Raw genomic sequence first — 27,115 nt, 5'->3', positions numbered from 1 at the left:
AATTCAATTGTTATATTAATTCAGTATTTTGTATTCAATTATTGTCTTTTAAATAATTATTTATTATTGTTGTTTAAAAAAAACTCAGTCAAAATTTAAGATTAATCGTAAATAGTCAACAAATTACCAACATTTAAAAATACAAAATTTAATTCTAAGTCATGATCCTACCAACTCTTTTTCTAAAACCTTTTTTCACTTTTTAATACTAAATATATATATATATAATTTTCAATCATGATTTGAATTTTGAAAAAAGTTTTAAAAGTAAGAAATAAAAAATAAAAATAAACGAGGGAAAGTAATATTTATAAATTTAATTTTTAAAAACTATCGAGAATTAAAGGGTTATGAATGGTTAGCTAAATTTTTTTTGCTTCTGTTTCATTGAGGTTTTTCTTATATATATTCACGGATGAGTTAGAAGTAGATTTTGAATATTGTTGTATATGAAGAGATTTTTTTTTTTTTTTTGAGAAATTGTGTACAAAGATTTAATCCAAAATATTGTGATTTTTTAATGGGCATTATATAGATAAATAAGTGATATACTAAGCAAATAAAAATGAAAACTTGAATGACATAATTTATAGATAATAAATTATTAATATACTCTATCACAGGATACTGGAGGAAAAAACGATGTATGTAAATTGAAGGTAAAAAATGGGTGCATGGAACTAGATTGAAATACCATGATTTCTTAATAAAATGGATATAATGGGAAAAAAAAAAAGAAGAATAAACTCAAGAAAAGAATAAAGAAATAAAAACGTAAGTGGGTCATAGGAAGGGAGGAGAGAGTGACGGTCGAGTATGAGAAGGGAGGAAATATAGGAAGTGGGGGTGGAGAAAGTGAGAAGTTGTTAAATGAGGGTTACCGTGCGCTTATTGAAGGAAGTAAAAATGAGATACGGTATATCAGTGGACCAAACAGTGATATAGGAGCTATATTATCTCTCCACATAGGAATTGGGCCCCAAACAGGCCCTTAAAAAGTTTCAAGGTGGGTCTAGCTATTCACTTTACTGGTTTGAGTTAAAAGATATTTTTAACCCAATTTAATGGTTTAGTTGTCCATTTATTAGATTCAAATATCTCTAATTGGATGATCGACTCTATGATTTTCTATATTCATAAAAGAATTTTATAGAGATAATTGATTAAAAGTTCTCATCTTAGACTCCAAAATGGTATTTGCCCTACTTCCATTTAAAGATTTTTGCCCTACTTCAAATTTAAAAATTTTGTCTTGCTTGCATCATCATGAGCCAAAGTTACAAAACTATCCCTAGTTTTCTTTTTTCCTTTTCCTCTTCTTCTTCTCAATTTTCCTTCTTCCATTTGTGTTGGTCATTCTCCATTTGTCGCCAACCATTGGAACGTTGCAGAAGTGTCATTGCTAACCATCAGAACGTTAGATGTAGTGGACCGAGATAATGAAGAGCAAGATGCGAGAGTACAAGAGAGGAAATCAAGAGAGAGGAGGTTGAGAGTTCAAGAGTGTGTAAGAGAGGAAATCGAGAGAAAGAAGAGGTTGAGAGAGCGAGATATGGAGACAGAGAAGAGCAAGAGTGATGGCCAATCCGCATGTATAAGGTTCTATTTTGATATTTCATCCCAATATGATGTCAACCAATGATAGAAAAAACCTCATTTAAAAGGGAGGGAAATTTTCATTTTCTCCCCCAATTTTGGGTCATCCATCCAATGGACTTGAATTTTATACCTCTATTCATATGCAAGCAATGACAAAAAAATGATCTTCACAAAATAAGGTTTTATAACCATTTTAAAACAGTTTTTTTTTTTTTTTTTAATATTTTATTCTCTTTCTTTCTTTCTCAACTCTCGCTTTATTTCTCTCTAAATCTCCTTTATCTCTTCTTTCTCTAGATTCCATCTCCGATGATGACAATGCTCCTATCACTGATTTCATCTCCGACAACGATAAAAATGACAACAGTGACAACAGACAGAGTTGTTTTTTCTTCCTCCAACAATGTGTGATGGTAAGTGGCGACAAACTGAGTTTTTCCATATACCAAACGAACTAAGCATGGAGGACAAGAGCAAGAAAGTGATAAACCATAGAATAGCTAGAAAGTGAGCAAGAACTAGAATAAGGGCGAGAAAGTGAGCTGAAACTAGAATTAGATTGAAAATAGCAAATAATAATAATAATAATAAGACGACTTAGTGGGGCCCACAAAAGGTTAGAAAACCTTGTTATAAAAAATCAAAAATTTTCATATTTCAAAAAAATCAATGAAACCTCAAATCTGTACAAAAGTCCCTATAAAGTGATGGAAGCAATATTATAAATGGCAGACTGAAATTCGTAAATTACACATATTTTTAGAGGGAGAGTTCTGAAAACTGAAATATAAATTTAGATGGCTGTAAATGCCAGACTTCCCATTTCTGCAGGGGTATGGTAACTTGTAAGCTTGAAGAGTGAACTACTACAATATTGAGCATATTGCTTCATCTCAACAAATGGGAAAAAAGAAATAGCAAAGTTGGACGACTATATAATAGAATTGATTCTCGTTAGTCGTCATTAAGAATTGAAACTTATACATTCTTATTTTGCTTACAGTACTTTTCAATACATGCAGTGATATTACCACAGGAACAATAATTTTGACATGAACCTGATACTATCCAAGCGCTATTTCACGTCTGAATCAACGAGCTACAGCTCAGTTCAGCATCCAAAGTCATATGGTACAAGTCCTTGCAACTCGGGGCCACTCAGCCTATTGTTCTCATAACTGCAGCAAAGAAAAGTACAGTTAATCGATCAACTGAGAATTTGTTATCACAGCAGAAAGTCATACAGCCATGCTATTCACTCGAACGTGTATTCAGGTATTCCAGGATTGATTGGTCATGGTGACAAGCAAGAAAAAAATGGGAAGGAGTGGCCAGAAATTCTCGAGAACTAAAACAAACATTTCCAAAGGCGATCAAGAAGAATGACGACTATGATCTATGAAGTATAAAATATGAATACTTTAATAAGGGAACCAGTCTGTCTGAGACATTTCAAACACTCCAACAGATACTTGGTATCACAGTTGTCATGAGTAAGGTACTAATTATACATACTCAAGAGTTCAACACTTATTTGGTATGTGTCAAATATTTGTACGATAAATCGAGAAATAGTACTGTGAGAGTACCAGTTAGGGAGACGTGGGAAAGATTAGTATAATATCAGTAAGAAGATAGTGGTTATTAGCTAGGGATATCTTGATCATAAATAGAAGGAATTAGAGACCTAGGAAGTGTGAATCATTTTAGTGAGACTTTGGGAGAGAGATGATTTATTGCAACTTTCTTTGTGTTTCTTTCTGTTTCCTTGACTTTTCTGTGTTAAGATACCTAACCTACTCTAAAGTCATAATAAAATTTGAGAGTAATACACATCAATTTTTTAAGTATATTTTAAATTCCCTATTGTGTAAAATATATATTTAAATTATGTATATTTTAATAAAAGTGTTCTAGTGTTTTAAAATTTTAGTAATAATGTGTCACCATGTTTGTATCGCTGCTTCGGGTTTGGCCCATGGTTGTTCAGCCATAATAAAATTCTACGAATGTCCAACCAGTGATCCAAGTATTTAGGTTCAGATAATATGCCAGACAAGAATTTGTCATTCTTCTATATGGGTACATTAATACAAATCTAGATATGTATATAATATTAGTTATGGAGTAGTTTTATTCTTATAATATGTTCAGAGCAGAACAAAAATCAAAAGAGATTCACCTTTCCATTGAAAAAGTAGCAAAGGGGCCATCAACTGGAATTGTTCCACAGAGATCATTGTTTGAGACATCACTGCAGGAAAAGTTAAGAGATAAGGTTAGTTTTCCATAAAATGAAGAGGGTTAGACTAGAGAAAACAAAGCAGTTGTTTCTAAACCAAACATACAAAATTTTGAGTTTAGAGAGTGATGCAAGTTCCCTTGGGATCAATCCTGTTAACTTGTTGTTGTTCATCCGTCTGTTTACACAAATTGAACCCCAGTTAGATACTATTTCAGAGAGTTGGGCATAACTTTTCATTGACAGTTCGAAAATTGCTTACAGAAATCTGAGTGACTCGAGTTTGGCGAAAGATTTCGGAATTTTTCCTTCAAATTTATTCTCATACAAGTCCATGCTCACAAGGTTTTTCAAATTACCAAGCTCTGTAGGGAGTTTTCCATTTAACCCATTCCTGTAGAGTTCCCTGCAGGGCATGGAAAAACAAGTCAAAAGTCAGTAGTGCTGCTAAATATAGCAAAACCATTGATTTTCCATAAAGAAGCTAAGATCTCAAGCTAGTTAACCTAATTTCATTTGTGGATTGGGAAACAAATTAAAGAGAACTCTGTCTGTAATCGAATTTACAAAGCATGTCTGCAAAACTGCTTCAAATAATTCTTTAGCAAATCAGAAAAAAGAAGGTTTTTTGTCTCCAAGCTAAGAATTTCTAACATGTTCACAGATCTTTTCAAAGAACCCAGATCTTATACTCTTCTGTTAGTTTCTCCAATTTACGTGCATCTCAAATTATCATAGGGACGATAACATGTCAGCTCATAGAGAAATTTTACAATATATCAAAAATGGAAGAACTCAAATACATGAAAAATATATATACACATATATAAATAATTCTCAAAATGATGATGTATAGAGCAGTACAGATATTGAAGATACTGGAGGTCGCCAATTTCAGGCCCCAAAGTCCCAGAAATGTTTGAATTTCCCAAATCCCTGAAAACGCAGAGGAAAGAGATTCAGTTTCAACGATGTTCCATGTTACAGGAAATCATAGAAACCCATATACAAATACAAGAAAAAAAACACAAGGGAAGAATCTCACAAGCGGATCACATGGTTATCAGAATCACAGGTAACATGAAACCAAGTGCAAGGATTAACCAGCGTAGGGTCCCAACTCTGCAGCACATTGGTGGGATCAGACAGCCTTCTCCTCAGAGCATGCAAAGCATTTCCTGAGACCAGAAGATCAACCAAAAAATGAGCAAGAAAAAGCTCAAAAGGGGGCGGGGGGAAGCCATAGAGGCAAAACATCAAACAGTTCACAGATATTCAATTGGATTCAAAGTATACCTTCAGAATTAGTGGAAATTACAGGGGAAAAAGAGAGACCCAGAAGGAGAAAAAGAATGAGGAGAGGGAGAGAAGCCATAGGGAGAGAGAAGAAAGCGAAAATAAAGAGAGAGAAGAAACCCCAGAAGAGAAATAGAGGTAAAAACAAAAACAGACTAGACAGTGGGATTTGAAGAGGAATCTGACTCAGAGAGATCGATCAGTCAAGTCAAAAGAAAAGAAAAGAGGGAAAGATAGAGAAATCAGAAAGAAACACTTTTAAGAGGCAGAACAGAGTACAGAACAGCAACAACAACAACAGGGAAGAAAAGAGGAAAAAAAAGAGAAATGGGTGTTGGGTGTTGGGTGTTGGGTTTTGATTGGTGGGTTCAGTTGGTGAGGAAACAGCTCCGCCGCGTGACTGGTGGTGGTGGGCCGGCCGTGAGGGCCCACCGCCGTTAACATAACTAACAAACAAACAAATCTTTCTTCTTTTCCAGGGCGTTGCTTTGGGGAACCGGCGGACTGAGAGAACATAGAGAAGAGGGGGTTTTGGTCTTTGGAAAGTCAAAAAGTTTTTGGGTCTGAAAATGGGACTAATTATGTCCTGATTTGTTCTTTTTCCTTTTGGAAAAATATATAATAATAATAATTTTTTTTTTTTTACAAGAATCTTTTGATTCTTCATTGCTGTTATTTGGTAAAGCATGGATGGTTAAGATGGAATGTGAATAGGACATCCCTTAACTTCTTTTGTATGTTATGTAAGATCAAACATGTTGTGTGAATTTTTAGGAAAATGAAATTTGTCCGACTTTTTTAAAACAAAATCTTTTAAGAGGTGTAGATGTAGAGTTATGAAATATAGAATTCTTTTCCACGTTTATTTGATAAATGTGTAAATTTTAATGTGAATATTATTAAAATTAATGAATTTGAATTAAAAAATTCTTCTAATATTATGGGAGTACTATATTTTCTTTCTTCAAACTATAAATTTGCTTTAAAAAATATATGGGAAAAAACTTTTGATTCCCCTTTTGTCACTTTTAGTGATTGGTTATAGGGATATCTTAGGTAATTTCACATTTCAATATTAAATAAAATATTTTGCGATTTTTTTTTTTACATTTTCATATTTAATTCTCATTTTCATGATTATCTCTTCTCCCTTTTCTTTCTTTCTTTTATTTTTATTTTTACCCCTCTTCCCAACTTGGGTATGAAAAAAAAATTAAAAAAACACAATAAAACTTTAAATTACATTAAAAGAAAAAAACCATATAAAACATAATAAAAATAAATCTATTTACTATCTACTTCTTATCTTCTAAAATCTGAAAAGGGGCCATGAACGAAATATATATTATGAAAACTCAATTAAAATATAATCTTTTCTAATAAAAATCTAGATCTAAATTTATCTATAGTCTCCTATTATCTTAAAAAAATCAGGGATGAAAATTTCATTTTATCTGAAAATAATAATAATTGACATTAAAGAAATTTTCAAATAAAATCTAAATCTAAAATATAATATGGATATGATGTTAAAAAGAAAAAAAAAAAACATAATAAAAATCTTAAAAAATCACATAAGCACGTTAATTTTTTTAAAAAAGAAAAATTTGTATCTGATCTAAAATCTAGAAGAATAAGAATATATATATATATATATATATATATATAGATATATATATATATATATATTTCAGTTCTCTCTCTTTTTGCATTAGGTTGAAGTGATAATAGGTTTTTTTTTTTTTTTTTAGATTTTATCTAAGAATAATTCACATTCCAAAAAATAAAAATTTTTTATAAAAAAATTCTAGATTTAGATTTTATTTATAATCTCAAGTTATCTAAAAAAAAATCATAGATGAAAATCTCATTTTATCTAAAAATATTAGTAATTGACATTAAAGAAATTAAAAAAGCAATTGATACATTTTATCTAAAAAAAAATATTTCAAATAGTTTTATAATTTGTAAATATATTTGTTTGGAATGAAAATAGAATATAATCCTGATTTGAAATTTAAATTTCCCTATAAAAAGTTAAATTAAATTTCTTTCAATCAAGTAACTTCTCTCAAATTTCTTCTTCTTTTACTTTTTTATTTTTTAATTTAGTTTTTTAACTCACTCTTTCTAATTTTTTTCCTTTCATTTTTGTAGAATATTTATTTGTAGCATTATGGTATTTTTTTTTAGGCATTATCTCAAGATTTGAAATGTGAGAAATATCACATTTATCTCTCTCTTTTGTTTATCATATATCCTCTTCTTCTTTTTTGTTTAACATATATCCTCTTTTTCAATTATGATTTTTAATATTATTATAATTTTTTTATATGCTTTTGTGGCTCTTTTTTGTATACATTCAGATTCACCTATTCTTCCTCACATATTGAAGAAGTGAAAATGAAGACTTTACTTTTGAGGTTCAAAAAATTTGTTAAATGTTCAAGCAATTTAGAGATTGGTAAAGTAACAAACAAGACACTGATTGATTATTTTATGTAAACCAATGAGTAGGTTTATAATAATTTATTAGAGAAATTCTTATAAATAGAATTTTTTTAAAAATATTTACACTTTATTTACACTATATTTAAAAAGGCCCCAATTTATTATTTGTACATGTTTTGTACTTTTTTTCTTTTATAAATGTAACTATTATTTGTTCTCATACTATCAAAAGTTTGCACTCAGAGATCAAAAAATCAATTTTAAAACTTAAAAAAATAGTTTAAAAATATTTATTAATTCAAATTTGTTTTGAATAATATGAATTTTTTTAAATATAAAAAAAATGAATATTAAAGTAGAAGATTTTTATTTCAACTTATATTAGTATATTTTATTTCCAACATTATGAAACAACGCTAGAAGGAGGGTTTGAACCTCCGACCTTGTGGTTAACAGCCACACGCTCTAACCAACTGAGCTATTCCAGCATCTGAGATGAAGGAATATTAATAAAGTTTGAAAATGATTATAAAACCTTATTTCAAAAAACCAGATCAAATAACATTTTGACCCAACTTTTTAGGTCAATCTATCAAATAATCTAAAATATCTTTTATTTTGGTTGCTGAACTTCTATAAAAATACTAAAAAAAAAAAACCAATTTAAGCCCATTGAACATTGGATGCACGAATTAAAACTTTGTGTTGATGCAAAATTTGGGACAGAGGGGAAAACAACTGACCTTACATGACACCAATAGTTAAATTTATAATGTAGGGAAGAGATGAGCTGCAAAACAAAGAAAAAAAGGCTCTGATACCTAAGTCAATAATAAAATTATAAAATAAAAAAGAAGTCAAAAGTTTTAATACCTCATATAGAGATATAATGATGTATTTATAGAGAAAGTTGACCTAGGTTGTTCCCTAGGGTTTCGAAGTTGCCTTAGGATGATTAGGTAATTTAATGAGCCAAGGGATGTGTTCGAATTCCTATTTGGCTAGAGTCGGTCTCAGCCTTGGTCGATACTCTCACATTTTGGGCCTAAAATGATTTTGTGAGTAGGGGCATGCAGAAAGCATACCCTATTGGACATTTGGCAAGACTCGGTCTCGACCTTGGTACAGGTCAAGCACGCTGAGCCAAGCCAACCCCCATTTCTAGGCCTATCTTGGTTCTTAGTTGCCACTTCAGCCCGTATCACGCTTCTTCTTGATTTTTTGCTTTATTATGCTAAGGTAAAATCCACTCTTCAAAACTCTGAACTAATAATTTTATCAATTTAAGTCATAAACTTTTATAAGTATATCAAAATAGCAATTTACAAAAACTTGAGAAAAACCAAATGGTTATCAAACAATATCTTAAGTATCAAAATTGTTTCCAAAACATTTGTGCAAAGTTGTCCCAAAAAAATTTAACCATATTTTAAACTTAGGAAACAATTATAATTATTTTCTAACCTTATGACGTTAAATTAAACAACAACAACAACGTTACACACTAATAGCTAATTTATATGTTGTAGGTAGTACATAAATAATGAAATGACTAGTCTCAACCTAGCTCAATTGGGTTAGACATATCATTTAAGAGGTAAAAAATTCGAATCTTTCCACTTCATTGTTTTTGTCGGACCAATGAAGAATCCACTTCTCACGCCATGTGGGTTGTAAGTTCTCGAAAGGGATTTGACTTGGTTATTTCCCATTATTAATTGATTTTATTTTCATTTTGTAAGAATTTTTGGAAGTCGGTGGACTTTTAGAGTTGGATGGATGACCACTTGAATATATATGGGTATATGATCGATATGACAACCCTAAAGGTGGATGGATAAAGTTCTATTCAAACTAATTGAAACGTTTCCCTAATACATGCCCAATTAAACAAATTAATTATGCCCTTTTTGTTTGCAAATAATTTAAACATAAATTTGATATATATAAATTCTATTGGGACTAACCCACACTTAACAAGGCCGAAGGCCTATAAGAGAGTCACATAATGAACTCCACCTTCTCATATCTCACATTGTAGAGTTAAGGAGTGACTACAGGGTATAATAGAAGAGTACCTCTAGTGACTTGCAAAATTGGATAGAAGGGTAGTAGAGGGTCTTTTCCCACACACGTGTGCTGCCACTGTCGCCGTTTGGTTGGATGAGCGGGCTTGGTCAACCACGCTTATGCAAAAAAAAAAAAAAAAAAAAATTATTTCTTTTTGTTTTATTTTCATTTTAAACCCTTGAACTTCATTGTTTTTTAGAAAAACGTTAGAGTTTTAATTGTGCCATTATTTCCAGATCTGGAATTTCTTTTTCAAAACGTTCTTCCTTCATCTTCTTCAATCTCTTGAAAATGAGCCTTCCAGATATGAAAAGATCACATTTTGTTTTCTTCTTCATCTCCATTATGAGCAACTCTTTTTCTCTCTACTGATTCCAATCTTCTATGCGACGATTGCATGTTTGAAAGTGGGTATTGTGTAAACCTTGGGGAGCAACGGACAAGAACGATTCGTACCACAGTCACACAAAATTTTCTTCAAGGCAATGATTTCCATGGTACAACAAATAAGTTCCGAATATGACGATTACTAAAAATTTGAAAGTAATTATATTAATGTCGATCAAATTTGGGAAACTTCTTCTAGATCTTTCCAAATTGGAGCCATTTGATGGAGCCAATTATCGTCTTGATCCTAGAAGTTGTTGATCGTCTTCGAACAACTGAAGGTTGATTACGTTCTGACCATGGAGTGCCTTGCCAAATCCAAAACTGATGTCGATCCCTCCATGGATGCTTCTATCGTCACTGATTTGGCAACCTCTAAAGATACTTTTCTCAATCCAATTCCAACTGTGGATATTGAAAAGTTCAAGAAGGACAATAAAACTATATGTGACCACCTGCTCGACCACATGACAGACCCACTGTTCGACTTGTTTGTTGTCTAGAAATCTACAAAGGTGATATGAAATATCCTGAAATCCAGATATGGAGGAGATGACGTTGGCAGAAAGAAATGTACAGTGGGTAAGTGGTTACAGTTCTAGATAGCCAACGATAAACTAGTCACGGAGCAAGTTCATGGATATGAAAATTTAGTGGCCCAATCCTTTTTTAAGGCATGAAGATGTGTGAGGTTCTTCAAGCAAATATGTTGCTTGAAGAATTTCCACTATCTTGGAGTGACTACAGTAAACACTTGAAGCATAAAAAGAAAGATCTAACGCTGCAATAGCTGATCAGTTACATGCGCACCGAAGAGACGAACAAACAGAAAGATAAGATGAACTCTTTATCTATGAATTTAGTTAATGCAAACCTTATTGAATCTTCCAATGTGAAAAGCAAGTTCACAATAAAGGGAAACAAACAACAAAGACATCATAGAAGAATGGTCAATTTAAGGCCGTTGGTGGATGAATTGAGAAGTCTAAAGTGATATGTTATGTCTGTGGGAAACCTGAACATAAATATTATTAGTGCACCTAGAGAGAGGGAAGGTCAGATCAAAATTCAATTGTTGCCAGTCCAGTCCCACATGCCAAGGTTGTCGAGGATGATATCATTACTGCAGTGATTGTGGAGGCAAATTTGGTGGAGAACAAGTCTGACTAAATATGGACACTAGTGCATCATTTATGCTTAAATAAGGATCTTGTCCACGATTTCCAGGATATCGACAATGGCGAATGTGTTTTCATGGGAAATTCAGCAACTGTTGGTGTTCTTGGGAAAGGGAAGATTTTATTAAAACTTACTTATGGAAAAACTCTATCCCTTAGTGATGTACTTTATATTCCTTCTTTGTGTATGAATTCGATGTCGGGGATTCTATTGAACAAAGCGGGGCTGAGGATTGTGTTTGAAGCTGATAAGGTTGTCATCACAAAAAATGGTAACTTTGTTGGTAAGGGATATCTATCTTGTTAGACATGTACCAACATGTAGCAAAAGCGACGAGGATCGATAAGCACTCTAATTGATTAATTTTGGCAGAAACGAAAGCATGCTCAAACAGAATTTAATGGGTTTCAAAACATACCTTTGAAGAACCATTGAAATCTTGATTTCTAGTTGCTATATTCTCCAAATCTTTGTTCAGACCACCACAAGACCTTTCTTACTATTCTCTTGGTGCTTTAGATTGAGTTGTTGGACTCAAAATAAGCTGGAATCAAAGGGAACTTGGAGAATGCTCACTACAACAACCCAAAATGAAGAACATTTTCTTCTGCCCGAATTTTCAGAAAAATTCAATCAGTTGCAATCCCTTCAACTTTACTCCAATATCTTCAATATATTACAAATATCATGCAAAGACATGGGATGCAACTCATGCTTGGAGTAATTGAAGGTTGAAGACAATGGGTTCTTTGTGAGCACCTTAGATGAAGTTGAAAAAACAATTTTTTCTTTTTGTGTAATTTTCTATTTCCAAAATCTAATTTTGATTTTAAAATAAAAATTTATTAATTTTAAAAATTAATTCATAAATTAATTTTCTAATAAAATTAATAAATAATTATTTAAACAATTTAAATAATTCTAATTAATTTAATATCCAATATTAAATTAATTTTTACACAAATCCATCTTCATATATTTAAATCATATTTAAATATATATTCTCCAATTTTGTTTGATTCTAATTTGAACGGTTCAAATTAACTTATCACACTACTCTAGAGCTAATCCATTTTCGAGCTAGTAGGGGGACCTCGTGGACCTCTAAATCATGGGCTCCAACAATCTGAGATTAATCGACTAAACTCATTAGACTGATCTAACCCCCATTCGTTAGCTAATGGGTCACTCCACTAAAGCCCATAGTTGAACTTTCTAGATATATTATGTCCACTCAATATAACCATGATTAGTAAGTCAACCATTCATAGGTTGTTCATAATAACAACTGGGTCGAATCTCTGTTTTACCCCCGAAATTACCTCTGGTTCCTTAAGTTCTCACTGATCCCCTAATGAACAATTGTTTTTTGATCCAATCAACAAAATCGAGTCTCTATCGGGCCAGTGAGAGGGCGGGGCCTCTTGTTCAAGACCCAGAATCAGCACTTAAGGGAACAACCTTTCTACTATCCCTAAAAGTGGGTAGGAGTGAATTCCATCTTGCACCCTATGTCCCCAGCTATCTATCCGGTCTTATCCCTGAAATGAGGTTTATTGAGCTGGCGCTGTTAAGCCAACCCTTACCTATGCAAATCTAAGGATAATTCCAAATAAGCAGGAGTTCATAGTTAGCTCAGGATTAAGGTCAAGTTACCTAGGTCATCGCTTTGAAATAATCAGTCTTAAACAGTAAACAACGTTATAAAGTAAGAGTGACTAATTTCGTGGTTCGATCTTGTACAAACCCTTTTGCACAAGGACACCCCCACTCCTCATGTCCAACATGAACGAATTAGGATCACGTCGTTTGTAGCACTTTACAACTCATTGTAACAACTACAGAGCAGATACTCATCCAATAGTGTTACCAGAATAAGATACCCAACCTTATTCATATACTATAAATCATTTTGACTATTTACTCGAACCTGATCTACCTTTATGTCTCCATATAAAGTTCAAGTATTCATCCAATAGTTAAGGGACTTTTAGGTTTATTGGATTTCTATTAAGCAAAATGTCTATTCAATAACATCTTATTAAATTTTCCAGAATAAATTCCATTGTTTACATACCACGAGTTTTAGGACATAAAACCCAACATATCTGATGGTCTGCTTGTTTTGAATGTTGTTCTTGCTGCTATTTCCATGAATGAAATGTCTCTCGTTTTGTTTATATGGTTGAATCATTTGATGTATGGTATGGTAGATTAAGACATGTTAATGTTACATCAATTAAAAGGCTTAAAAATTTACATCTTATTAATATATCTGATTCACATGAAAATCATAGATGCCAAATATGTGTAGAAGCAACATTTGCAAAAAAAGACTTTCAATTCAATAACAACACTTAATACAAAATTACTTGAGCTAATTCATACAGATTTAGTTGATTTTAGAAGCACTATGAGTAGAGGTGGTAAAAAAATATCATATATCTTTTGTTGATGTTATTCTAGATATACAAAAATTTATCTTCTAAAATAAGGATGAAGCTAGTAGCATGTTTATGAAATTCAAAGCTGAAGTAGAAAATCAATTAGATAGAAAAATTAAAAAAAAAAATGATCTGATAGAGAAGATAAATATAGTGACACTTTTCTTAAGAAATTTTGTGAATTAAACGATATTATTCGTGAAGTAACTACTCCATTTTCACCTCAACAAAATGGCATAAGGGAATATAAAAATAGAACTTCAAAAGAAAGAATGAATGATATGTTATTAAGTTCTGGACTATCCGATAACATGTGGGGGGGGAAGCTGTGCTTTCTGCCTATTTTATTCTTAACAGGGTTCCTCACAAAAAACTGGATAAGACTCCATACAAGTTGTGGAAGGGTTACCCACCTAATCTGGATTACTTAAGAGTGTGGGGTGTTAGGAATGTCCAAAACTTGCAGTTCATAAATATTATTAACATATTCTATTTTTCAATAAAAGTATTATTGAATATTTTATTCAATAAATTGTTGTTGATATTGCATTCAGTTGTAAAGATACAATAAATGTATACATGGCTATAATATGAATACTTTAACTTTATGTGACGACATAAAAGAGGATCAGGTTTTAATATATAGCCAAAATGGTCTATAAGTTTATAGATGAGATTGAGTACCTCATCCTGGTAACACTATTGGATGCGGCCCATTTTGTATATTGATACAAATGATGTGATCCCAAAATCATTCATGTGGAGACATATGAGTGGAGGCATCCTATACAATGAGTTTGCATAAAACTGGACCTCAAAATAGTCACTTTTCTTTATAATGACCGTTTACTGTTAAAACTGACTATTTCAAACTCATTAATCTAGGGTAACTCAATATTAATCATGAGTTAACTATGAACTCCTATTTATTCGGGATTATTCTTTGATCTGCATAGGTGAGAGTAGTCCAACAACACTGCTTAATAAGCCTTCCATTTTGGAGATAAGACTGGATAGATAGCTGGGGACATAGTTCTGTAAAACGGAATTCACTCCTACCTGATTTAGGGTTAGCAGTAGGTTGTTCTATTAAGCATTGATTCCTGGTCTTGAATAATGGGCCCCGACCTTTCATGATCGAGAGGGATATGGTTTATAAGTTGGACTATAAACCAAATTGTTCAATAGAGGATTAGTGGGAGCTTAAGGAGCAAGATGTATTTACAGGGATAAAACGATAATTTTGACCTAACTATAAATACAAACGACTTGTGAAGGATCGACTTACTGACTATGGTTAAAATGGACAAAAATATATCTACAGTGAGGATAGTGCAACTATTGAGCTATAATGGTGTGTCTCGGTAGTTAACAAACATTGATTAAATTCGGTCTAAAGAGTTTAGCCAATTAATCTCAAATTGTTGGAGCTCATGATCCGTAGGTCCATAGGTCCCTCTACTAACTCGTAAAATATATCTTGGAATAATGAATTGAGTAGATTTGAATTGTTCAAATTCGAAATTAGGGTTTTGAAATTGAAGTGTTCAAATTCAATTTAGAGTTTGATTACTTATATTCGATATAATTAAAAAGTTTAAATTTTGTTGAAATTAAACGAAATTGGAGAATTTAAAATATTTAAATAATTATTTGAATATTAATTTACATGAATAGGATTCATGTATAAATTAATTGTTTAATTAATTTAATATTTGATATTAAATTATTAATTAATTAATTATTTATTTATTTAAATAAAACAATTTTAATTTTGAACATTGGAATCGGTTTTGAATTTTTATTTAAATTTAATTTTAGTGAAAATTAATAAAAACAAAATTGGAAAAAAAATTGAAAATTGGAAAATTCCATTTAGTGGAATTTTCCAACATTTTCAAGTTTGAGATAGATTAACCCCCTAATTAACACCTAAGTCCACTTTGTTAGTGATTCTTGAACTGTCATCAAGCTGATGAACTAAAGTGCTTGCATGATTTTTTTTTAAAAAAAAAACTTCAAATTTTCATATTTGGAGGAGTTTTCAAGCATCTGGAAAATTATCAGTTTGCTCTCCATAAACCTTCTTGCTTCCTAACCCAAAATTGAGCTCAATTTGAGATTCCACGTCTCAATTCAAGTTGAAGATTAGTATAGAAGATCATTGTGGTGGTCTACTATCAATTTGAAGACCCAATTCATAGAGGAGAAGAAGTTTTCAGCTATTCATCAAAAGTATTCAAACATGAAACCCTCTTTTGTTGCAAAAAATGCTTTAGCATGCTTTATAAACTCAAATTAAGTGTAATTGTAGTGCTTATTGATTCTGATTTCTTTCGCTGCATGTTAGTTTTATCTATCAATGTGGATGCTTAGCCAAGGTAGCATATCTAGAATTTAAGAAACCCATGGTATGGTCTTAAACTTTTGATTGCGTTTTCATCAGTTATGCTAATAATATGTTGCATATAGGTTTATGTGCTTAAGTGACAAATCATTGTGTGAATATAGAGATGCAGTGTTTTTTAAGCATGCTTTTCCCATGAATAAAATTGTTGATAAATCAGTAGATAATTCACTCATTAATCAAACTGCTAGTATTTCAAGCACCAATCAAATGTCTGAACTCCCTCTTTATAACCCTAATAACACAATTGAATTAAAGCCTAGATTAAGTAAAAGACAGGTTAGTAAAGATTTTGGACCTAATTTTCTAACTACCTTCCTAGTTGAAAATTCAGATAAAATAGACAATCAATTTACTTGCATGTACTTAATAGATAAGGATCTAAATCTTATCAAGAAGCTTTAAGCTCAGTAGATTTTAGTTTCTGGAAAGAGGCAATCAAGAGTGAATTAGTTTCCTTAGTCATGAATCAAACATGAGAATTGGTGGAACTACCTAAAGGAATTAAACCCATTAGGTGTAAATGGATCTTTAAGAAAAAAATGAGAGCAGATGGTACAATAGATAAGTTTAAGGGTAGAATAGTGGTTGTGAGATACACACAAAAGCAAGGCATAGACTATTTTGATACTTACTCACCTGTGACTGAAATAACCACTATTAGAGCTTAGATAGCCAATGCTACAACTGGTGGCCTTCTAATACATCAGATGGATGTAAAGACGACATTCCTTAATGAGGACTTGGAAGAGGAAATATATATGACACAACTTGAAGGTTTTTATTGTTTCTGGTCAAGAAAATAAGGCCTGTAAACTTATAAAATCTCTTTACGGTTTAAACAAGCTCCTAAACAATGGTACGAAAAATTTAACAACATTCTAGTGAACAATGGTTTTAAAGTAAACTATTCTGACACATGTGTTTATACTCAAAGTCGTCTAGAGCTGAATGTGTGATTATATGTTTGTATGTTGATGATATGTTGATATTTGACACAAACATAAATATAATTAATGACACCAAGTTATCTTTATCCTCACAATTTGAAATGAAAGATCTAGGTGAGGCTGACGTGATACTTGGTGTTAAGATAAGAAAAACTGAAAATGGTTTCTCTTTTTGTCAATCACACTATATTGAAAAATTGCTAAAGAGATTTGACAATTTTGATGTTACACCTGTAAGAACATCCTATAATCCTAGTATGAGTCTTAAGAAGAATAAAGGTGAAAGTGTCACTTAACCTGAATATGCAAAAATTATTGGAAGTATTATGTTTTTTTATGAACTACTAGACTGAATATTGCATATGATGTAAGCAAAATGAGTAGATATACACATAGTTCTGATAAAGATCATGAAGATTTGTGAAAACCGTGTGAAAGTGTAATCGGATCCCAATTTTAATATTTCATAGAAACTAAATCATTCAGATACAAAAACACTATGCATTAAATTTACAACATGCTTTAATTGAAGAAAAAGAGAGGAAATTAGGGTTTTAAAAAAGAACTTACCCTTGAAGTCACAAAAATCTTCACGTATCCCCCACTCCGGATTGCACAAACACGACAAACACCCAAAAAGGACAGTACCAAGCGGAATCCTCCGTATTCTCCTTTGGGTTGAGAATCCACAAGAGTTTCTGGACTTTTTTTTATTAATTTTGGGAGAGGAATAGAGAGTTTTTTTAGAGGAAGTTTTTTGCAAAGAGATCAATAGGGAGAGAAGGGAGCATTGTGTATTCTCAGATCTTTTGTCTTCACAGGAAAGAAGAAGAATGATTCAAAACTACCCTCACTCCCATGATCAACTAAATTTAAATAAATTAAATTAAAGTAAATTAAAACTAATTTTAATTTAATCAATATATAATTATATAATAACCACCTTACTATATAATATATTGTACTATATGTTATATCTAATATAATATATAACTACAGTTTATATTATATCAAATACAATATAACCTATAGTTTAAAATTCTCTCATCAATCTATGGTATTTAATATAAATCAAATTCATATTAAATTTAACTTATCATTTTTATATGAATCAAATTCATATAATTAATATTTGAATCATATTCAAATATTTATTTCATTTCCAATAAAACTTTATGTTATAATGTATCAAATACATTATATTAATTATATCACATATAATTAATTTATATTAATTATATCGTATATAGTTAATTTTCTCAATTAATTTGAACAATTCAAATTAATCTAAAATTAATTTGATTCTTAATAAGCCCAATTGAGCTACCGAGAGGACCTTACGGACCTATAGATTGAAGATCCAATGACACTTGGATAATCAATTAAACTCTTTAATTAAATTACCCAACTTCCATTAACTATGTCACTCCACTAAAGACCGAAAATTGCACTATTCGTATTACAGATATATTTCTGCGTCCATTGAATTTAACCAATCAACGGTGCGTTGACCCTTCACAAATTACTCATAAATACAATTGGGCCCAAAAGTACCACTGATCTCTCTAATGAACAATAAGTTATAGTCCAACTATGACCAAACCCCTCTTGGCCTAGGAGAGGGTGTGGTGTCACATTGTTTAAGCCCCGAAATCAGTTCTTAAGGGAGCAATTTCTCTACTTCCTCTAACTATAGAGAATAAGTGAATTCCTTGTTGCGTAGCTGCATTCTCAGCTCCCCAATCAGACGAATCTCCAAAATGGTAGACATATTGAATCGGCTAAAATGGCCACTCTCGCTCATGAAAATCAAAGGACCGTCTTCATAGACAGGAGTTCACAACTCACTTAGGATTCAGGTTAAGTCACCTGTGGTCATCCTGGTGAAATAAGTTTCTTCTATCAACAGTGTTACATAGTAAGACTATTCATTTCATGGTCCAGTCTTATAGAAACTCTTTGTATAGAACACCCTCACTCATATTTCTCCACATGAATGATCAGGATTAGATCATTTGTAGCACTTTACAACAATTGTAACAACTACAAATCAGACCGTATTCGTAGTGTCACCAAAATAAAGTACCCAGTCTCATCCATCTGCTACAGACCGTTTAGGTTATCACTTTAACATGATCCACCTATATATCTCCACATACATGTTTAAGTTACAAAAGATAACCTTGAATCTTAGTTTATTGGTTTTAAGGGTTAATGCTACTAAATGTCAAATAAAATGCCTGAGATTTTATTAGATAAATAAATTGTTTGTACATTACAATTACAAACTACAAGACTCATGAGATTTAGGGATCATTAGATAGTTCTTCATCGTTTGCTAAGGTACCTTAGAGGTACAATGGATTTTTGTCAGCATTTTAACAATTTTCCTACAGTGTTAAAAGGATATTGTGATGCAAACTAGGTGACAGATAACAATGAAGTAAGTTCCACTAGTGGATACATATTTATACTAGATGGAGAAGCTATTTCATAAAAATCAACTAAACAAACCTGTATAGCACGATCCACCATGGAGTTAGAGTTTATAGCACTTGAGCTATATGGACAAGAAGCAAACTGGCTAAGAAGTCTACTAGGAGATGTGCCATTGTGGGGGGCTTCTGTATTAGTATCTCTGCATTGTGATTCACAAGCTACCATAGGTATTGCCATAAATAGTGTGTATAATGGTAAAAGAAAGCATATTCGCCTAATACATAGAGTTGTAAATCAACTGTTGAAGGAAGGAATTATCTCCTTGGAGTATGTAAGATATGAGAGGAATTTAGTATATCCTCTCACCAAAGGTCTAACAAGGAGAGTAATCTTAGAGTCTTCAACTAGTACGAGTCTTAAACCTTTAGTGTGATCCATAACCCTTTATTTTGGGTGGTCTATTGTGATAGATTTGATGGATAATTTGTGAGTGATCCATAGCCCTTTATGTTGGGTGGTTTATTGCGATAGACTTGATGAATAATCTTTAAAGTCTTTATAGCTCAGTTTTGAGTGGTCTATTGCAATGGATTTGATGAAGCATCTAACATGAAAGTGAAAGTGTGTATTGCCTTCTATGAAAGAGTTTGAGTGTCTCTTTCTAGAGCTTTCAGACGACCCAAGGTTTTATGTGAATAGCCTAAATAGCATATGATGGGCATTTTATCACGGAATCAAGAGAGAAATCAAAGGATTAAAATGTGTTGTGGGAGTTTCAACCAGAATTTACAAAATTCAAGAGGTAACTCTCTTTGGTGAATTCAGTTGTTGCTTTACTTCACTATGCATCAATTCAAATCACAAGATATTGATACTTAAGTTAGCATCATTCTATTGCTTAGAATCACTATTATCTTTTTATTTTCTCGATACTTTGTAGTTCATTTGTAGGGGATTGTTGGGAATGACCCACATTTACCAAGGCCCAAGGCCCATAAGAGCGTCACATGGTGAACTTCACCTTCTCTTGTCCTACATTGGAGAGTTAAGGAGTGACTAGAAAGTATAAATAGGAGAGCACCTCTAGTGACTTGCAAAAGTGGATATAGGGATAGTAGAGGACCCTTTTCCACACGTATGTGTCGCCACCATTCGTACAATCAGACGAACGGACAGACAGGCTCGGGCAACCTGCTTGCATGAAAAAAAAAGAAATAATTTTATTTCTTTTTGTTTTATTTTCTTTTTGAACCCTTAAACCTTTGAAACTTAATTTTTTTAAAATAAAAAAATGTTAGAGTTTTAATTGTGTCATTATTTCCAAATCTAAAAATTATTTTCCAAAACGTTATTCTGTCATCTTCTTTAGCCTCTTAACAACCAGCCTTCCAGATCTTAAAATATCACATTTTTTATATGTTTTCTTCTTCATCTCCATTTTGAGCAACTCTTTTCTCTCTACTGATTCCAACCCTCCATTCGACAAGTGCATATCTGAAGGTGGGTGTTGTGTAAACTTTGAGAAGCAACCGACAAGAACGATTCGCATCACGATCATATCATTTTTTCTTTCGTGGCAATAATTTGCACAACACAACAAATAGGTTTCGGATTTGATAGTACTAACAAATTTACCTCAAAATAATCATGAAATTAATATAAACAAAATCAAGCACCCAATTTAAATTTCATAACAAGAATGGTAATAAATATGAAGTATAAAGTTCTACCAACCTGAATACTCAAATATGCGCAATTAATTTGAAGAACAAATTATATCAATTAATTTAATGTAATAAAATATAGTGCAAAATATACTTTTGATCTCCCAAGTTTGAAGTTGATGTTTATTTAGTCTATGAGATTTCAAAAGATACACTTTAGTCTACCAAGTTTGCAAAATAATTTTAAATGGTCATTCACTTAACGAATGAAGACTGGATAGTTCAATAATGACATGGATGAGATGACAAGTCTACTCCATTTAACTACTTGACAAATCCTTTTATTCGTTGACAAATCATTTGAAATTAAAATGGTTTAAGAAATTAAAATGTTCCACAAAACTCTAAATTAGTTTTTTCTATCTTCTATGATTTCTTCTACAACTCGTTCCCACATTTTCTTTGATTTCTTCTACCAAATATCAATTGATGGTCTATCATTCTCCTCCCCCGTTGACGTCCAATACACAATTCTTTCCATGTATTAGGATTGTCGTTACACACACTCTTTTTTTCGATATCAAGAGTAATTTTTATAAAAAATTTGGAAAAATTAAAAGAATACACTTGATAAATCTCCCTAAAAAATGGATTTACAAATTTTGAATTCGCACAATTTAATTACTCATAGTACAATAACTAATTATCTTAAGAACAAGATGAAAAGAAAGATGATCAAAAGCTCGTAGACAACAACGATAAAAGTTTCGTACAAAATTGGAGGATTGAAAATTGTGAAAATTATTGATAATTTTGGAGAAGAATATAGTTTAAAAAGGTGGACAAAATGTTGAAAATTAAATTTAATATGGACTTTTGGATCGTGGTAAAAGAAAAATTAATGGTGAAAATATTTATTTATTTATTTTAACTTAAGCATAAAGTGAACTTTCTAGTATTGTACTTTCTCTTTTAAGTTTTTACGTTTTTTTTTATTCTCATGTTTAGAATATATGCTTAAAATTTTCAATCTAGTTCGATCATTTAGATTTGGAGAGTTAAAAATCTTGAAGATATGAACAAGTTTTCACTTATTCTTGATCTTTGATATTTTTTCAAGCCAAATCTATTTAACTTTCTTAGGGGCGTGCATCAATTAGTTATTGAAGATTATTCTTACTATTGTTGATAAGGTTCATCGTGAATATATAGAGGGAGCTCTCAAATGCAATTGTGATAGTTCTTTTATCATTTGGTCTCTTGATACACTTTCAAAAGTCTACTTTTCACGAGTAGATTTAAAAATGTCTAATAGATTTTAAAAGTGTACAAGCCAAAAGGAACCTATTTGAACACTTTCCTGAATTTTAAAAATATCTAATAGATCCTCACTTTTGTATCAAATAAGTTATTTGAATCCTCTATTTTTATATAAAAAATCCTCTAATATTCATAAATTTAATATAAGACATTTTTTTTTGTGAGTATATAGTGGAACACTTTGGGCCATTAGCACATACATAACACCAACAAGAGTACTTTAGGTGGATATTAGTATAAATTTATTAAATTTATATTTGATTATTTAAATGAATAATTTTTTTTCTAATTAAAACGCGTTTAAGAATTAATTCTCTATTGGATTCTTGAAAATGAAGTGACGAAGGATGAATTTAAGGTCATTGGACGTGACCTTAGAGTGCTTAAATGCCTTTCTAAGTGGCCTTTGATTATCATAATTAATGGATAATGTCTTCAAGAATCAATTCTTAATTATTATCTTTTTTTTTTTTTTATCCTCTCTTTAGCAACATTATTAAAGTAGTTCAACAAGGATTTTAAGTGAGAAAATAGAGAAAAAATATTATTCGAGTGTAAATTATTGAAATTTAGATATTTTTTTAAAGTTCAAAGGATAGAAATGAGGGGATTCAAATTTTTTTATCTCACATGGAAAGTATATGTCTTAATCTAAATGTTAAGAATCAAACTTTTGATTTCGAGGTCGATAATATAAACTCTACGTCAGTTGAATTATGTTCATATTGATAATTTTGATTATATACTTAAAAATACGTAATTGGGAAATAAGTCTTGCAAAATTAAATAATATCGTCTTTCTCTCCCTATTCTAGATTTTCGTCTTCATTTCAAGCCATTCAAGATAGGAAAATTTTCACATATAGAAAAAATTATCAAACTATTTATAGAAATAGTGCAAAAAAAAAAAAATATATCGATAGACTTTTATCGATATCTATTATTCTGTATCAAAGAAGATTAAATTTTGCTATTTTGTGTAAATATTTTCTCTTATTTTTCTATTTTTGAAAATCCCCCTCAATATAATCAAGGTCCAAATATTTTTTTTGTTATAATACTTTAGGATTTGATCAATTTTAGTCTATGATACTTTCAAATTCCAAATTTTAATCCTTCGTGCTATAAAAAAAAATTAAATTTACTCCATACTACTAGTTTATTATTATTATTTTTTAAAAAATTTATAATCTCTAAATATTTTCACCATAGATTTTAGAAACATACCTAGAAATTATATTTTGTTGCATAAAAAATATTATTATACAACAAAATTTCATAAAGATTAACTTTGAGGCACTAAATTTTAATTAGATTGAAAGTAGATAGACTAAAATTAAATATTTGAAAGCATGAACTAAAAACGAACCAAATCCAAAATAAACAGATCAAAATAATATTTTAACCTATAATTTAATAATTTTTTTTAAGAAATAAAATTAATTGAAAGTTAGGTGGAAGTAGGAAGGATTACAATATATAGTCTCTTCTCCCATAAGGTTTAAAATTGAGGAAGGAGCCCTGGAGAATAATCACAAGGAGAATTATCGCTCGTTTATAGTTTCAAATTCTTTTATAGATATGCAATTTTTTTTTTTGAGAGATTGAGAGGAGAATTTTTTTTTTTTCCAATTTCTTCCGAGATATATTGAAAACATAATAATAGAACCCTTTTATTATTATTATCATTATTATTAAAAAAAATAGGTGCATTAGGTAATTAATTTTATTTTTAGTTGTTAAATTTTAAAAAACCAATTTTAGAATTTTAGAGGAAAACAGTAAACGGAAAAAATGGTTATTGAAATCCGATTTTTGGTTTTTGGTTTTTGGTTTCTATATTTTTCGGTTTTTTTCTTTTTTAATAAAAAACCAATTTTAGAATTATATAGTTTCTTATTATTATTTTTGCTTAAAAAAAATAGTTATCGAACAAGTTGTGCTTTTCAATTTTTAAAAAACATAAAACAAAAAACAGTTGGGTTTTTTATTTTAAAAAAATAGAAAAACATAAAAATCAAAAACCAAAAATTAAGAGCCCATTTGGTACCATTTCGTTTTTTGTTTTTGGTTTTTGAAAAAGCTTATTTCCTCCTAATTTCTCATAATAGTTTGCATCTTTGTTAAGTATAATAGTCGAATTTTTAGCCAAATTCCAAAAACAAAAACAGCTTTTTAAAGCTATTTTTTTAACTTTCAAAATTTGACTTGTTTTTTAAATTATTGGTAAAAAGTATATAATAAATAAAAAAATTTGGAGGTGGAAATAGTTTATAGGCTTAGTTTTTTAAAAAAAAAAAAAAAAAAAAATCCAATGGTTACCAAATTGTGCCTAAAATATTTACTAAACAAGCACTAAATAAATGACATATATTTTCTATTGTGCTACATGATTTGTTTTATTTTAATCTATATACTTTCAAATGTTCATTTTAGTTTCTGTACTTTCATAAATCTTAAATTTAGTCATTCAAAGTTAATTTTTATCGTAATTGATTAAATAATCCATGAAAATATATATTATGTGAATATGTTTCCAAAATTTATAGTAAAAATGCCATAATTGTGCAGAATACATATGTAGAATTCTGAGCAAATTAGATGAATGCTTTGTATTTTATTGAAGAGTAAAATGAGGCTTATGTAGCCCATACAAAGGAATCAAATTAACAAAAAAAATACTAACCCACCAAAAGAAGTGGTGCAAAATAGAAAAAGAAATCTAAATAACTAAGTTGCTAATCCAAAGGAATTTTATTTTAAAAAGAATAAAAATAACTTAATAACAAAATAACTCAACAATCCCTCCCTTGAACTAGACACTATCAAGTGTGGAGTTCATCTGGTATTTCACGTACTCCCAACATATTTCGAAGTTTTTGAAAAACTTCTAATTTCAGGGGCCTAGTTATCACATCAGCAACTTGGTCTTTAGTCCCGCAAAATTCCAATTTGATCACAATTCTATTGATCGCTCTCACCATTTTGCCATTCAAGATTCACCAAACTTTGTTGGATTGAGGTTTTATCCTAATTCCATTATTTCTATTTGTCAAAAACAACATCTCGACTTACTACAATCCTTTTTGTAGATGGATTATAGAGTTGATACGCTTTTGATTCTTCATCGATACCTAGAAGGACACAAGGAAAGTTTTTGTTGCTTAATTTCTCTCTTTATTCATCAGGTATGTGCACATGGGCAATGCACCCAAATATTCTGAAATGCTCCACAATTGGTTTTGCTCTGCTCCATGCTTCTTGTGGTGTAACGTCTTTTACTATTAATGTTGGACTTCTATTCAACAAATAAACTACCCGGTTAACTGCTTTAGGCCAAAATTCTTTTGGCATTTTCTTCTTAGACAACATGCATCTCACTAGTTTCATGGCAGTTCGATTTTTCCATTCTATTATGCTGTTCTATTAGGAGTGTAAGTTGTGGTTAACTATCTTCTAATACCGCGTTGCTTACAAAACTCATTGAAATCTCGTGAATTAAATTCTCCTACACTATCAGTTCGTAAATATACAATGGGCTAGCCAATTTCTTTTTCAACAAATTTCTTAAAGTATTTAAACATGTTGAATGCTTCCAACTTTTCGCTTAAAAAATATACCTAAGTTTTTCTTGTAAAGTTATCTATGAAGCATAAGAAATACCTTTTCTTATTATTTGACATTGGAGAGATTGGACCATAAATATCTGCATGTATCAACGGTAATTTTTGAGTTGCCCTCCATGTGCTTCTTTTTGGTATTGAGTCTCTATGTTGCTTTCCAACCATACAATCATTACACGTAGTAGTTTCAGCACTTGGTTGTGGAAGTCCATGAACCATATCTTTAGCATATAGTGTCTTTGTGGCTTAAGTGTCCATATCGATAATGCCAAAGATGAGTTAGATTTGTTTAGGCAATGTGGAAGCAAGCAACCTTCTCCTTGTTGAGGTACAATTGCACCTTTACAACAAATATTCTATTGATCGTCATCTCCGATTCAATAATTAACCCTTTTTCTAGGTGATAAATACTGCATTTTACTGCATTTTTCTGTCTAAATTAGAATAGAATGACTTCGTTCTTGGAGTTGTCCAATGCTTAAAATATTTTTCTTTAGCTCTGGAACATAAAAAAACCAGTGACCACATGATAATTATTATTCATATATAACCTCACCTTTCCTTTTCCAAGTACACTCATTTTGGTATTATTGCCCAATTTTACTGAATCTGGGTAGGCTTCATCTAACTCATGGAATGTAGCTTTATTACCACTCATATGATTTGAGCAACCTGAATCAAGAAACTATATGCCCTTCTCTGACGCATGATTCACATCTACATAGGACATCAACAACATAGTTGATCTCCTCTAGTGTTAGGCATTCATAGAGAAAACAACCAGCATTATGACATTTGTAACATTCAAGGGTTGCCTTATTTGAAAGTTGTCATCCTCGACCTCTGCCTCTACCTCTATAGTCTCCTCATCCTCGACCTTGACCTTCATTTCCATTTTGATCATCAATGGTCACTTTGAGAGTTTGCTCCTCAACTTTGTTTTTGCGAAACTTTTGCTCATGTATAATGAAAGAACTTTGCAGTTCATTAATTGAAAGTGTATCAATATTTTTAGATTCTTCAACTGAGATTATCACATAGTTG

At 31.0% G+C, this 27,115-nt stretch overlaps 1 protein-coding gene and 1 non-coding gene across 2 annotated transcripts; both read right to left on the bottom strand.

The window, feature by feature from the left end:
• Positions 1-2,321: 2,321 nt before the first annotated feature.
• On the bottom strand, positions 2,322-5,645 carry LOC120077052 (leucine-rich repeat protein 2-like). Its single transcript, XM_039030893.1, has 7 exons — positions 5,138-5,645; positions 4,887-5,019; positions 4,706-4,777; positions 4,104-4,247; positions 3,948-4,019; positions 3,782-3,853; positions 2,322-2,777 (listed from the first exon to the last, which is right to left on the bottom strand). Exons 1-7 carry the CDS (start codon positions 5,214-5,216, stop codon positions 2,711-2,713), a joined length of 639 nt encoding a protein of 212 aa, XP_038886821.1. The 5' UTR covers positions 5,217-5,645; the 3' UTR covers positions 2,322-2,710.
• Positions 5,646-8,002: 2,357 nt separating this feature from the next.
• Positions 8,003-8,076, bottom strand: TRNAN-GUU. The gene has a single exon. It is a non-coding gene; the product is annotated as a tRNA-Asn (tRNA).
• Positions 8,077-27,115: the final 19,039 nt, after the last annotated feature.

The sequence above is a fragment of the Benincasa hispida genome, chromosome 5 (genome assembly GCF_009727055.1).
Source record: "Benincasa hispida cultivar B227 chromosome 5, ASM972705v1, whole genome shotgun sequence".
Taxonomy (NCBI): domain Eukaryota; kingdom Viridiplantae; phylum Streptophyta; class Magnoliopsida; order Cucurbitales; family Cucurbitaceae; genus Benincasa; species Benincasa hispida.
This window is presented reverse-complemented; position numbering and strand designations above follow the sequence as displayed.